The 12,702-nt window shown below is 48.0% G+C and overlaps 1 protein-coding gene across 7 annotated transcripts in view; it reads right to left on the bottom strand.

The window, feature by feature from the left end:
* Nucleotides 1-676: 676 nt before the first annotated feature.
* The window catches only part of C20H6orf89 (chromosome 20 C6orf89 homolog), a 35,554-nt gene continuing 23,528 nt past the window's right edge, over nt 677-12,702 (bottom strand). For 6 of the 7 annotated variants that reach the window (XM_065912349.1, XM_065912347.1, XM_065912346.1 and 3 more), the window contains 3 exons: nt 12,504-12,633; nt 9,279-9,402; nt 677-6,051 (listed from right to left, as the gene is read on the bottom strand). In XM_065912349.1, the coding sequence (XP_065768421.1) occupies nt 5,957-6,051; nt 9,279-9,402; nt 12,504-12,633 (349 nt within the window). In that variant the 3' untranslated portion in view covers nt 677-5,956. Of the gene's footprint in view, nt 6,052-8,742; nt 8,974-9,278; nt 9,403-12,503; nt 12,634-12,702 lie in introns of those variants that run through there. The other variant, XM_065912345.1, reaches the window with a different exon arrangement.

Below are 12,702 nucleotides of genomic sequence, written 5' to 3'. Positions count from 1 at the left end.
AAAAAAAAAGAAAAATGATTATTTTTTTAAAAAAAAAATGAAGAAAAAAGAGAACACTAAACACTATATAGGAAATGGCCATATTTATGCATTTATATAAAATTGTGCATATAGCACAAAGAAATTATCAAAAAAGAATGAACACACAAAAATGACTTAGATCAAATCTGCAGTTGAGTTGACTCAGTGCTGTGAGCGGCCTCAATTGGGGGGCATGGGGCTGAGTGAGTGAGGGCGCCAGCCAACGACGGGGCCTCGCGGTCCTCCTGCAAGGACCAAGGATACCTATGGGTAGGGCGACTCTGTGAGGGCACCTGGGCTGCGTGCAGCCTGCTGGGAGAAGGAAAAAGGGGTTGAGGGTCTCATTTGAATTTTGGGCAAAGTGCAAGAACAGGGGAGGGTACTAACAGGAGGACTGAGATTTGAGAATTTATGGGAACAGGAGATCAGAAGCCATGGCAGGCAAAGGGTTAGAATGGGGGTAAAAGAAGCGTCTGTGAATGTGAGTGAGTGCAAAGCTTGGTGTGGATGTGAGACAGAACCCAGGCCAGGGTGGACAGGTGACCTGGAGGCCCACAGCAGAGGCCTGCCTCAGGAGTAGGATGTGACTATCAGTCTCCGAGCTGTGGGAGAAGAGAAAATGGGAAACCAAAAGATGACACCAAGTACAGGCGAGTTCTTATCAACCAACATACACACTTTTTATTGCAAAAAGTAAAAACTTTTGTCACATGAAACCTTAATGTACATACATTCTTTACAAGTTTTCGGTATATTAAGTTACAATCAACATTCCACACTGAACAGAGTAACGGCTTAGACCACTCGGAGCCCACATGGCTGGACAGGTGTCCACCCCTCTGCTCACTGGGACACCCCCCCCCCCCCCCCCCCCCGCCACGGGGCCCGCCACCCCTGGCTCCCTCGAGAGGAACTGCAGCCATCCTGGATCTCATCCCTGGTGGCGGCAGGGGCTCTGCTGAACGCCCAGTTCCCGCTCACCTCTGCCTCTCCAGTTTTCTCCCCTCTGCCCTAGGGGTCTGTCACTGACCTTCCTGCAGGAAGGACGAGGGGGAAGAGACCATGGCCAGAATTTTTCTGAGGATGAGACTATGGAGAGAAGTTTGGAGGGAAGGTCATCTATGACGGAGGCTGCGTCTTCTCTGGGAATGATGGCCTGCGTCCGCCCAGTTCCGGTCACCAATTCTCACAGGTAAGAGTTTGTTCCTGGAAAGGCTGGAAGTGTTCTGAGGGGCTGAAGCTTGAAGGCTGGGACCCTGCTGAGCTGTAGGTCAAGGTGGCTTTGCAGGCTGACCTCGCCTCCCCCACAGAGCCGTGGAGAGGGATAAAGAGGTAAATTAAGCCTGGTGTGAAGCAGATGTCCCGACTCTCCAATTTCTGTCTGAAACTCAAAACTAAGCTGGTTTCCCTTCTCAGCACGGGTGTCTGCAGCTATGGCTCACTCTTGGATTGACGCTGGCTGACAGACAGACAGACAGATGCAAGAAGGCAGGAGTGGCCCTTGGGCAGCCCCATCACGTCTGGACCATTCCAGGCCTCTTGGAAGTTTCGTAACATCTCTCCAGTATTCTGCAAAGATCTGGACGTCTCACGGTCTCTAGAGAGGGAGAACTGACGGATGTAGTTAGCTCTAATGCTGAAATTATGCAGGGCAGGGAAACCAGACGCAAAGAGACCTGGACGACAGACGAGCTGGCTGGAGGGCTTCTCACCAGGGACAGCACTTAGAGCCACGCCGCGCCCAGGGCGGGTGGACTCGGATGTGTGCACGAGGGAGACCACCTGTCCATCTTCTCTGAGATGCTTCTGCAGAAGCAGCTGCTGGATATGGAGAGGCTGATGGCAACCAAACTTTCCATTTGTGACAGAGCTCGCTCTGTAAGCACCTCACCTTCCTAGTCTCCTGGCCCTGACATACGTCAGCTCTGGACCCAATATCCATGGGTCCGAACGTGGAGAGATTCTCAGACCAAAATGTTACTTTAAAGCACATCTCTGGCACTCCCTTCCTTCAACCAATTTTAGTGGGTGAAAAAGCTGAAAAGGGGACATTAAGGAGTGTGGAACTTGTAAGTCAGGAGAGTTTGTCTTCTCGCAATAGGAAAACTCAAAAGTCTAAAATATTCCTGTTTAATAAGTGATTCTCAAAAGGTAGACAAGATCGACTCTCTCCCTGCACTAGTCTCTTTCCTCTACAACCTGGCCTTCTGCTGGGTGAGGATTACATGAGAAGCAAACATCTACTCTGAGGGTTTCAATTTTCACTATGGAAGCCACTGGCTAATGAGCAAAACTGCATCCAGACTGTATTAAAATGACTGAGGGACTTCCCTGGTGTTCCAGTGGTTAAGATTCCGTGTTCCCAGTGCAGGGGGTGTGGGTTCAATCCTGGTTGGGCAACTAAGATCCCACACACTGTGTGGTGCAGTCAAAAAAAAAAAAAAGAACACTGCCTATATAAAAAAACATAAAATGATTGAGGCCATCACCTGCAGCTAAGGAATTATTTTGTTTTAAAATTGCTCCTACACCGAGGCCTAGGCTGGGTTTTGGAAGAAGGGAATAGAAAACCGCGAACTAAAAAAACAAGTGATGTAAACTCCAAGGGGACCCACAACTGGAATTGGGCTGAGTCCCTCTGCTGCTCACACATCTGGAAACTTGTGGAGATGGGAAAATGGCTGGAACATTCACTCCTAAAAAGCGCTTTCAGATGGGGATGGAAAAAGGAAAAGGCTTTTTATAAAAGTCATCTGTTAGCTTCTCTCCATTTCTGTCTCAAACAGTTTCAAAAACAAACCCCGAAGAGCTCCTGGCTTGCTGACCTTGCCCCTAGCTTCTCCCACTCAGCTGGGGACACCAGAGTCAGTTTGACCCATGGCTTCGTTCCTGGGCAGCACTCTGCACCGGAGCAGGAAGACACCATGCTGTGGAACCAGCCATCGACCGCCAGCAAAGGAACTGTCCTCAGCCCCAGTTTCTTTACTTGTAAATGAGGCTCTCATATCTGTTTCACGGGACTGGGCAAAGATCAGAGGAGAAAATCATGTGTACCCAGACAATCTGAAGCTGGAATGGACTATTTCTTTATTAAGAAACATTACTATGTCTTTCTCTCAGAAAATGACCCCAAATTTGTCTATTTTATGGACTGTTTTGTATTTCACCAAAGAGGCAGATTCTGTTTTCATAAACCATGATTATGAAACTCTCTCCCTGCTGAAAAAATTGAGAGTGGGGAGAGGGTAAGTTCTACTTATGTTCTTCATGAACCAGAACAGGGGTAGTGTTCTTTTCAACATCTGACTTTTGGGGACCTCAGGACACCTGGATATAATGCCTCAAACTGGGGCCAAAGCAGCCTTTCTCCCCCAGAGAGCTGACTTCTCCCCAGAGAAACTCAGTACATGAGTTTCACTGCCATGTCACCTCTTGGTAAACACTCAGCAAACTTGTGAGCAAGGCCCTCTGTTTAAAGCAAGCCCTGTGGCTTTGTTCTTAGGGTGGTGGTAGACATGGGGATTTCTATGGCCCCACCAGCCCCCTGACCCTGCTTCCTCATCTTTATGAGCCTCCTTCCCACACTGGGTCATGTGGAGGAACTTTTGCTGCTTCCACGGAGGAGCTGAGAGCTAGGTGAGCAGGGGTGACCCTGCGGCACCCTCACACAAAGCCTTGGGTAACTGGAAAGGAACTAGCTGGTTACTCACTGACCACTGACTGGTCAGTGCTAGATTCTGCTTTTCAGAATTACCTTGAGAAGAAGGTACATTATTTAAAAAACCTTCTTTGAAGAATTTCACCCCTAACATAAATCTACATTCAATTCTGAACTGGACAGATTTTAAGTAAAATGAGTAGTGTACACACGGAAGGTTTCTACTTATCTGCTGTCAGACCATTTTTTGTTGAAGACAGCTGATAGCTATGGGGACCTCCCACAGGAGACCCCAGAACACCAACACACACAAGGGTCTTTCAGTTTTGAGTTGAAGAGGGCATTTTAAGATCATTTAAGGTGTGACAGACCAGAATAAAATGGGGAAGGAACACGGGGTAATTCATAAAAACACAACGGGGAATTTCGACCATCAAAACAGTTGCTTTGCTCCTAAGGAACCCTCTCTTTTGTTAACCCAAAGGGCCTAATTTAAGAGAACTCTGAGAGACCTCTAAGGAACTTGTTTACGTATCACCAGGGGCAAGGACACTGCAAAGGCTTTAAAAGTATGCACAAAGCTGGCCTCTGAATGGTCCCTCTGATTTAAAACCTTTTAAATTCTAACTGCTTAGCAGCATGCCTTTTATATGGACATGAAGTTTTGTTTTTCCTCTATTACTTCACACATGGTACTGATTCTTTTAAGCAAAAATTCCCTCAGGTACAGTTCGTCCTACTTTCACTCAAGTCCGTGGAGGAGGCTCTGAGCTCTGTGAGCCCTCCCTGTCCTTTACAAGCCCCCACACAGGCCATTCCAGCACACAGTGATCCTCACTGATGCTCATGAGATGTGTAGAGAAAGAGGGCCTGGGGCAAGCTACAGGGGTGCCTCCAAAGGATGGCAAGGACCCCGCAATGAGTCCCATCCTCTTCCCCCCCACTGTCTGCCTCTGGTCTGTAACTCAACACAGCAGACACCTCCACTGTCTGTCTGATTTCTGCAGTTTAGAACCAGAGGCTGTAGCGTGATCTGCTTCTTTTCCTTCAGCTTGGCAATGGCATGATCAGAGGCCAGATATTTAACAAAGTCAATAAAGGATTACTAAAGGGGGAAAGGAAACAAAAAAAGAGTGTCCTTATTTGTACACTTAAGACATACAAAAAGCACTTGGGGAAAACAATGAGCAGAGCGAATTGTCCAATCAAAAGGAACACGGTTTTGTATTTTCACAAGAATTAAAAACACCTCACTTTGGTTCCCAGTACAGAGAGAGAAATCATTTCAAGACAGAGAGTCGCACAGTCGCACGCCCAACTGACCAGCACTTTGCGTCTGGAGTTCCTTCCCTAGCCACATGACAACATCACTTTGACACATCTGTAAAACATCTTTTCTGCAGAAAGTCGGACCCTAAAGATCAAACCCGGGGAGGCGCCCTCTCCCCGGGCCAGCACTCTTAACTCACCCCCCTCTGAAGACATTTGGTAAAAGCAACACGGCTGATGAGAGCGGTGCTGCCTCAGCAGTAAAGGGCTCTGACCGGGCCAAGGGAGGGGCGCTGGGAGCCCAACTGCTGAGACGCCGGCCAGACAGGCGAGGGAGGAGAGACTGAGAACCTGACAGAATGGAGAAAGGTATTACCTTAGGAATTACTGCTTCAATTACAATCAGGCTCTGACCCAGCACTGGAGACTCTGAGAGCCACGTGCACTTGGGAAGGAAGTGCAATTCTCGAGTGCAGTTTGAGGTTATTTGATCCTTTTCACTGGTTCGAGATTCCACTCTGCTTGAGAAACTGCCATGACTTCTTTAACCATACGTGGCTTTCCAAGACGTACAGGGTGGTGTTATTAGGGAGATGGGACAGGCAGGCCCACCTGGCAGAGGATGGCGCTGAAGTCAGGACCTGCTGACTACCCTCTCGTGGCCAGGAGCCAGCAGAGGGGATCATGCCATGCAAGTGAGGGACGGTATCAACCCTGCTCCCTGCCTGAAGGCAGCCTCAAGGCTTTGGTGCCAAGAGGCCGGGCAGAGGCCCGTCTCTCATAGACCGGTACTGGTGGCGGAGTCCTGGCCAAGCGGCTGGGCTGGAAGAGTTGGGAGGCCCTGGCTCTGGCCTTTGCCTCCAGCATACAACTGGCTCACACATGCATGCACGGGGCAGGTGACTAAGTAACCAACCCCTGGAAAGTGGTTTCATCGTTTTTTTGTTTTTATTCTCCCCCTTTCGATTTGGTCTTCAGCTCTCAAAGCTGTTCCTTTAGATCTGTGTCCTATAGCTCTGACAGGGTGGTTCCATCGCAGACGACCAAAGGCTGGACCCCTCTGGCTATAACGTAGACCTTCCAGTGGGTGGCACCAGCATAGCCTTGAAGGGAGACAGCAACAAGGAAAGCGTGTGAGTGGCAGGGACTGGGCCGACTTGTGGCCACAAGCTAGGTGGGTCTGCAGGGCTGCCCTCAGGTTCACCCGCAGACTCAAGCCATGCCTGCTCTGGAGGTCCGTGAGCTCCTCCTAGCATAAGTGTCCCCAGCTAAACTCAGTCCTTTCTGAAAGCTGACATCCAGTGGGTTCATCCAACCACGAACCAAAGTGTTTCAGCGTCACCCCTCATCTGGGTAACCGTGAATCACAGTTCAGCAGGTTTATGAAAGCAGGATGTTCTAGATATGGCTGATGCATCTGTGTGATAAGTGGCTTCATCTGTGTCCGACTCTGTACGACCCTATAGACTGTAGTCCCCCAGGCTCCCGTGTCCATGGGATTCTCCAGGTAAGGATACTGGAGTGAGTTTCCATGCCCTCCTCCAGGGGATCATCCCAATCCACGGATCGAACTCGTAGCTCTTATGTCTCCTGCATTGGCAGGTAGGTTCTTTACCACTAGCGCCACCTGGGAAGCCCTAGATAAGGCTAATGTGCATGTGTGTGTGCTAAGTCACTTCAGTCGTGTCCAACTCTTTGTGACCCCATGGACTGTAGCCCACCAGGCTTCTCTGTCCATGGGATTCTCCAGGCAAGAATATTGGAGTGGGTTGCCATACTCATCCAGGGGATCCTCAAGCGGATGTTCCTGACCCAGGGATCCAATCCGCATCTCCTGTGGCTTCTGCACTGCAGGCAGATTCTTTAGCAATGAGCCACCAGGGAAGCCCCAGATAAGGTTGATATGGAGCATCAATTCTCAGGGTCATTTTTTTTCAGCAAAAAAACAGGACAGGTTCTAGGGGAGGCCAGGGCGCCCTGTCCAATTCTCCTGAGGTTATACACAACATGGTCTCATAGAACATCCAGATTAACCCAAACCAATACTTCCTAAATTGTATTCTGCAAACAGTAGCACCCTATAATACAGTCCAGGGGAGAAAGGGTTCCACGGTCAAGTAAGTTTGAAAACCACTAGATCCCTCCAGGGCTTTTCAGAGCCTTTTGTACACTAATGTGTACTGTGTTTCAACAAGACAGGCATTTCCCAAGTCAGTGACTCAAGAGCCCTATTTGCCAAGGGTCTTTCCCAGGGGCTGCTTTATGAACCCTAGGGTCATGACCTGTATCATTTGAGCAATGATATCTAGGAATGGGTTGGAAAGGTAAAATCAAAAACCTTTTAATACTTCAGTAACTTCCTGATGAAAAATTTTCTAGAGAAGGATATACACCACTCATCTTTAAACTGAGAGCATTGAATGGAATGTAACCTCTGTTTGGTGACTCAAGAAAGGTCACTATGAGCCGTGACTGTATCATCACGGCAGGTAACATGGGCTTACCAGCGTCAGCCTCTGACACTCAACACCCACGTAACTCTTGAAAATGCCATCCATCATGGGTTTTCTGGTGATCTTGGACACTGACCTCTGAACCCAGCCATCATGGGATGATCCTTATTTTGTCAAAAAACACAGAATCTGCTTGACATGATGCTATTTTTGAGGGTCTCTGAGGTGCAAGAGTGGCCATCTGTTTTACAGCACTAAAGTTACTCTCTTCCACTGTCATTCATTCCTCACTTTTCCCTGCAGCAGCTGCAGCCATTGCTTCTACTTCTGCCACTGCTTCCCGAGCCCACTGTCCTTCCCAGGCCTCCCCACCCCCAGCCTTCTCCTGACTTGCCCTCTCCCCTGGTTCTCATCAGCCTCTATCCCTTCTCCACATTCCTGTCACGTTCTGCCCTTCACAGACACTGCCAAGCACAGGGCTCCTTTCCCTCTGGTCAGCGACTGGCCGGTCACAGAAGGACAAGGATCAGTCTCTGGATTCTGGGCCATTCTGGACTAGCCACACCAGCCTTTGATCACGGAATCAAAGCTTCTTTGATCACTGCCAGTCACCCTTTTTTTTCCCCCCTTTTTTCCTAAATTCTATAATTGGCACTCGGGATGCTTGTGGGAGCTGAAAACCTGGAATTTGGGTAACATAAGTGTTTCTGTAGCTGTCTGAACTGTCAGGCATTTGGAGAACATAAGACAGAAACTTTTTCAAGCACAGCTACACATTCCAAAACCAGAATGCCACACAGACTTGTGCAGCGTCACTCCACTACAGAACAACGGGTTTGGACTAATTTCCACACAAGAATCCTCTCTTCTTGCAGTAATTCTCAAGGGCCAGGCCAGCTGTGCTCCATTATCAGCTAAGTGCTTAATTTGTGCATTTTTTTCATTTTTAAGTTGAGATAAAAGTTATGAAACTTGGATTAAAGTTCGGCAGTTTTCAGTATGCACCCTACCTCCAAGCAAGGTGAGAGGTTTCTAGGGACTGGAGTCTTCCAAATAAAAAAAAATTAAAAGAAATAAACTGGAAAGTCAGTCTGGGCTCTGTCAGGGAGTCAGGGCTCCCCTAGGTCTTGTGAAAGAAAAACAAGCAAGAAAAACAAGAAGGGCAACGGTGATGCTTGTTGATTTATTTTGCTTCTGCCAAGAAAGTTCTATTGTCAAACTGATAGTGATTGATTCAAGTCTGTTTCTTCAGAACCGATTCGTAGATGGTAAGGCACAGAACAAGTCACAGTCGGGAAATCATGGAGCCAAGGGTGGGTCATGACTGTGAGGCTGTGACCAGACTATGGGCTCCACAAGGAAGGTAGTATTTCCTTGTGTGACTGTTGCCCTTACATACTGCCTGAATTGTTTTACTAGCAAACTGGGCACAGAAAGGGTTTCATCGAATCTGAATTGTACCTCCTCTGGCTTGAGTGAGTAAAAGGAGTCACTTAAAGACTGATGCTTTGCCTAACTGACGGTTGGGCCTTGGAATGGTCACCTCTCCTCTCTTGGTCTCAATGTCCTAATCTGCAAAGAAAGTATTGCTCTAAATATTTTCCATAGCAATTCCTCCTAATCTGAAATCTCTAAAGCCAACGGACACATGCATTCTCAATGTGCATATGACCCATTTCTCTTTGCTACATTTTCTCAGTAATTACTTATCATTACATCTAAGCATAAATAATCGACCTTGCTAATTTAAAAAAAAAAAGCTATTTTTGACTTTAATAAATCTTTGTGAAGGCAGTATTTAATTTTTAGAATGCCTTTTTGAGTTAAAGACTAGAAAGACCCTGCGGCTGACCCTGCCCTCTGGGGGCTCCACCTACCGATGTCGCCTGGCTCCAGCGGCATCGCCACGGACTGGCAGTGGCTGCGGCACTGGAAGGGCGGGAGGAGCTGCAGCATGGCCTCCCCGCTGCCGATGGTGAACAGGTCATGCATCCTGTGCATCTGGAGGAGAGGACACGGGGGAAGGAAAGGAAGGAAAAGAAGACCAAGTCAAATCCTGGGGCATGGGAGAGGAACACACACAAATTCTTACACATGTGGCTCTGGACTTCCTAGCAGCCTAAGCAAAGAGGAAGACAGAACCAAGAAGAAAACTCACAATTTTGTTCGAAAGACAAAAAACAAGTTAGTTTCTGCTAAGCATGGCATCTCCCTGTACTAAGGCTAAGGGAAGATTTCTTTTTTTTGGGGGGGGGGGGCATGTCAAGGAGGCATGGGGGATTTTAGCTCCCAATCAGAGTTCAAATCTGCATTCTCTGCCATGGAAGCTCAGGGTCTTAACCACTAGACTGTCAGGGAAGTCCCATGGTAAGATCTCTTCTAGGGTTTTTCTTAAAGAGACATTGTGTAGTTTTGTGGGAAACATCTGCAATGACAGCCCTGTAGCAGAAATGGCTCAAGCTTCATAATTCACAATTTCTAGCCATAGTTTCCAAGTAGGTCATAGGCAAAATATCTAATTGTATTTTAAGAAAAGTCTCGCAGAGGCCAACATGTGGTGGTCTAAATATGCAATCTTCTGCGGGTCTGGTTTGATCTAAACAGTCTGCATATCCTCTGGGCAATGGTCTGTGGAATATTATTTCTTACTATCAGACTTTTCAAGAGAATCGGACAACAGCAAGTTCAAGTTTACAATTTTTTGGCAAGACCCAGGTGAGCAGATACATGACGCTACTGACTAAGGACTAGTAATAGAAAGATCAGCCTCTGATTTTGAAAGCTAAGGATGTACAACTTCACGGGTAACTATGCCACACTGAGGGCATATGGACTGTAGTTGCCAGGCTCCTCCATCCATGGAGTTTTCCAGGCAAGAATACTGGAGTGAGTTGCCATTTCCTCCTCCAGGGGATCTTCCTGACCCAGAGAACAAGCTGGCATCTCCTGCGTCTGCTGCACTGGCTGGCGGATTCCCTACCACTGAACAGCCGGGGAATCAGTCGTGCTTCCAGCAGGCACCAAGTGCAACCTGCTGAGTGCCCGGGGCTTGGGAGGGGCAGGGAGTATAAACAAAGGGACAGGGCGCGCTCAGTCAGACTTCCCTTCCTGTCTAGATGGCGAGAGAAAACGCCAGCCCCTATGCACCCTTACAAAGCAGGAGTCAGAAGTGCGACTCCTTAGGCCACGTCCTGGTTTCTTTCCCACCATTTGGGTCCTCCAGAGCCTGAGAGTATGGCCCTACCTTCTCCTGCCTCCCAACCCTGGTCTCTCTGTTGCTCCCCACAGGCCCTGGCCGTGACTCTGTGTCCATGGAAACGCTTCGAGCCACTGCAACTGCTGCTGTAGTGACAGAAGGAGGACGAGTGTCTGGAGCTGCTGTGACTGACAGAAGCCCTGTCATGAGCAGTCTTGAAAAAATTCCAGAAGACCAAAAGCTAAGCAGATATATCTCTATTTCACATAGGCCTGAGAGGGATTGGGACCAAGCTCCTCCACATTCAGGAGAAACAGACGACAGGATGGAGTGGTCCAGCCCTAGGCAACATCCTAGGGTGGGAAAAGTGGGCCCTGGAGCCCCTCACCTCTTCCCCCAGGGTCTCTCAACAATCGGACCCCACTGCTTATCTTCTATCCCAAGGCTGCCTCCTGGAATCTGGGCCCACAGACACATGACTTTACCAGAGTCCAGGGCCCAGGGATGTGGACCAAGGGTGGAGTAACGTGGCTGTGGAGAAAGGAAAGCCTGGGCCAGGGTGGGGAACAGATGCTCTAAGAAATCAGACTCTCAGGATTTCTGCCTATTTGGGCCACTCCCCTTCCAAAAACATCCTTGAGAACCACAACAAGATGATTCTGACAGGCGTCTGCGGAACTCTGTATTTACCCCTTTGGCTGGGCTCCCTGGTGTCCCTGTTCGGCAGACTGATGAAATTAAGATTCAAGTGGGAAAATCCAAGACAGTGATAAAGGCCCTCACCCAGAATTTTTTCATGTATCATAATTATGAAGATGAAATCATACTATGGCCCAGAGTTCTAGCCGAAGACAGCAGAATAAAGTTCTTAAAAACCTGAGGCCAGAGCCCAGCACCTCCACCCTACAGCTGGCAGGCAGAAGTTTACTTCTAGACAAAATGATTGTTTTTTAAAGGCTTTGAAATTCTTTTAACACAGTTCAGCACATTTGGACCCAAACAATAGTGTCAGGAGGTTAAAGACACAATCCAGAGTTGGTAGGGGTCGCAGTTCAGCAAATTTAATTTTTTAACAAGGGAAAATTCATCCTTTTAATTATTCCAAACCAATCCAGACTCAAAAAGCTTCCTCAGGGTTGAGACTCAACAAAAGAGCAATTCAGAGAAAAGTAAACAGACACAAGTACAGAACAGCTCTAGCCAGTCCGCTGGCCCCAGAGTATAAATGTGGGCTCCGGGTACTTGGCCACGGACGGAGGGGAGAGGCAGTGCTGCATACACCGCCTCAGGCACGTGCTTGTCAACCCCTCTGTTTCCAAACCACGCTCCCAAGCTTTCTGCTCTCCCTTTTTCTCTTCATCTGAAGCTTCTCATGTGTTTATTTCTGGGGAAAGCCAATCTGAGAGTGGAAGGTGGTGAGACCTTGAGGTGAAAAGGAGGTGAGATCTCAGTAACTTGCTGTGTCCTTGGGCAAATCATTTAATTTGTCTGGAGGTTAGTTTCCTTATACCTACAAAATGAGAAACGCTGGACTGTTCATTTACACACTATTCAGTCACAGTTTGCCTGCTCTCGACTTGGAGGTAGAGCAGTCTGACTGCATGCTCAGGACTCTTTAAATTTGAGGATTCTACTTCCTTTAACGTAGAAAGGTAGCTTGCCCCCAGGTGTTAAGGGCAGGAAATAGATCTGCAAGGTCACTAGACTTTCCGGAAGCATGCCTTCAGTAAAAAGTCAGGCCGCTGCAGGTGTGTTGGCAAGCAGCAGGAAGAGAGAACTCCAGATTCTGTGGATGACCCTTCAGCTCACCCTCTAAGTTGACATGCAGGGAAGGCTTTGATTATGACATCAGCCCAGGTACCAAACAAGAAAAATTCTAGATCCAAATCTTCTCAGAATTTCCTACCTTACTCCCCACAATAGGTTCTGGTTGAAGAAGGAAGCATTTTTTCAAGGAGGCTTCTTTTGGAAACGGCAGATAGGTGAAAACAGGGAAAAGCTCACGTAGAATGTGTGATCTGTTCAGGGGTCTTCTCCTGTAGAATATGTACAAGACGAAAAAGGTAGTTAAACTGGGCAAGCCAGCCCAACGCATGGCTAAAGAG

The sequence above is a fragment of the Muntiacus reevesi genome, chromosome 20 (assembly GCF_963930625.1).
Source record: "Muntiacus reevesi chromosome 20, mMunRee1.1, whole genome shotgun sequence".
NCBI lineage: Eukaryota > Metazoa > Chordata > Mammalia > Artiodactyla > Cervidae > Muntiacus > Muntiacus reevesi.
The sequence above is the reverse complement of the archived record's forward strand: the minus strand, read 5'-3'. Positions and strand labels throughout refer to the sequence as shown.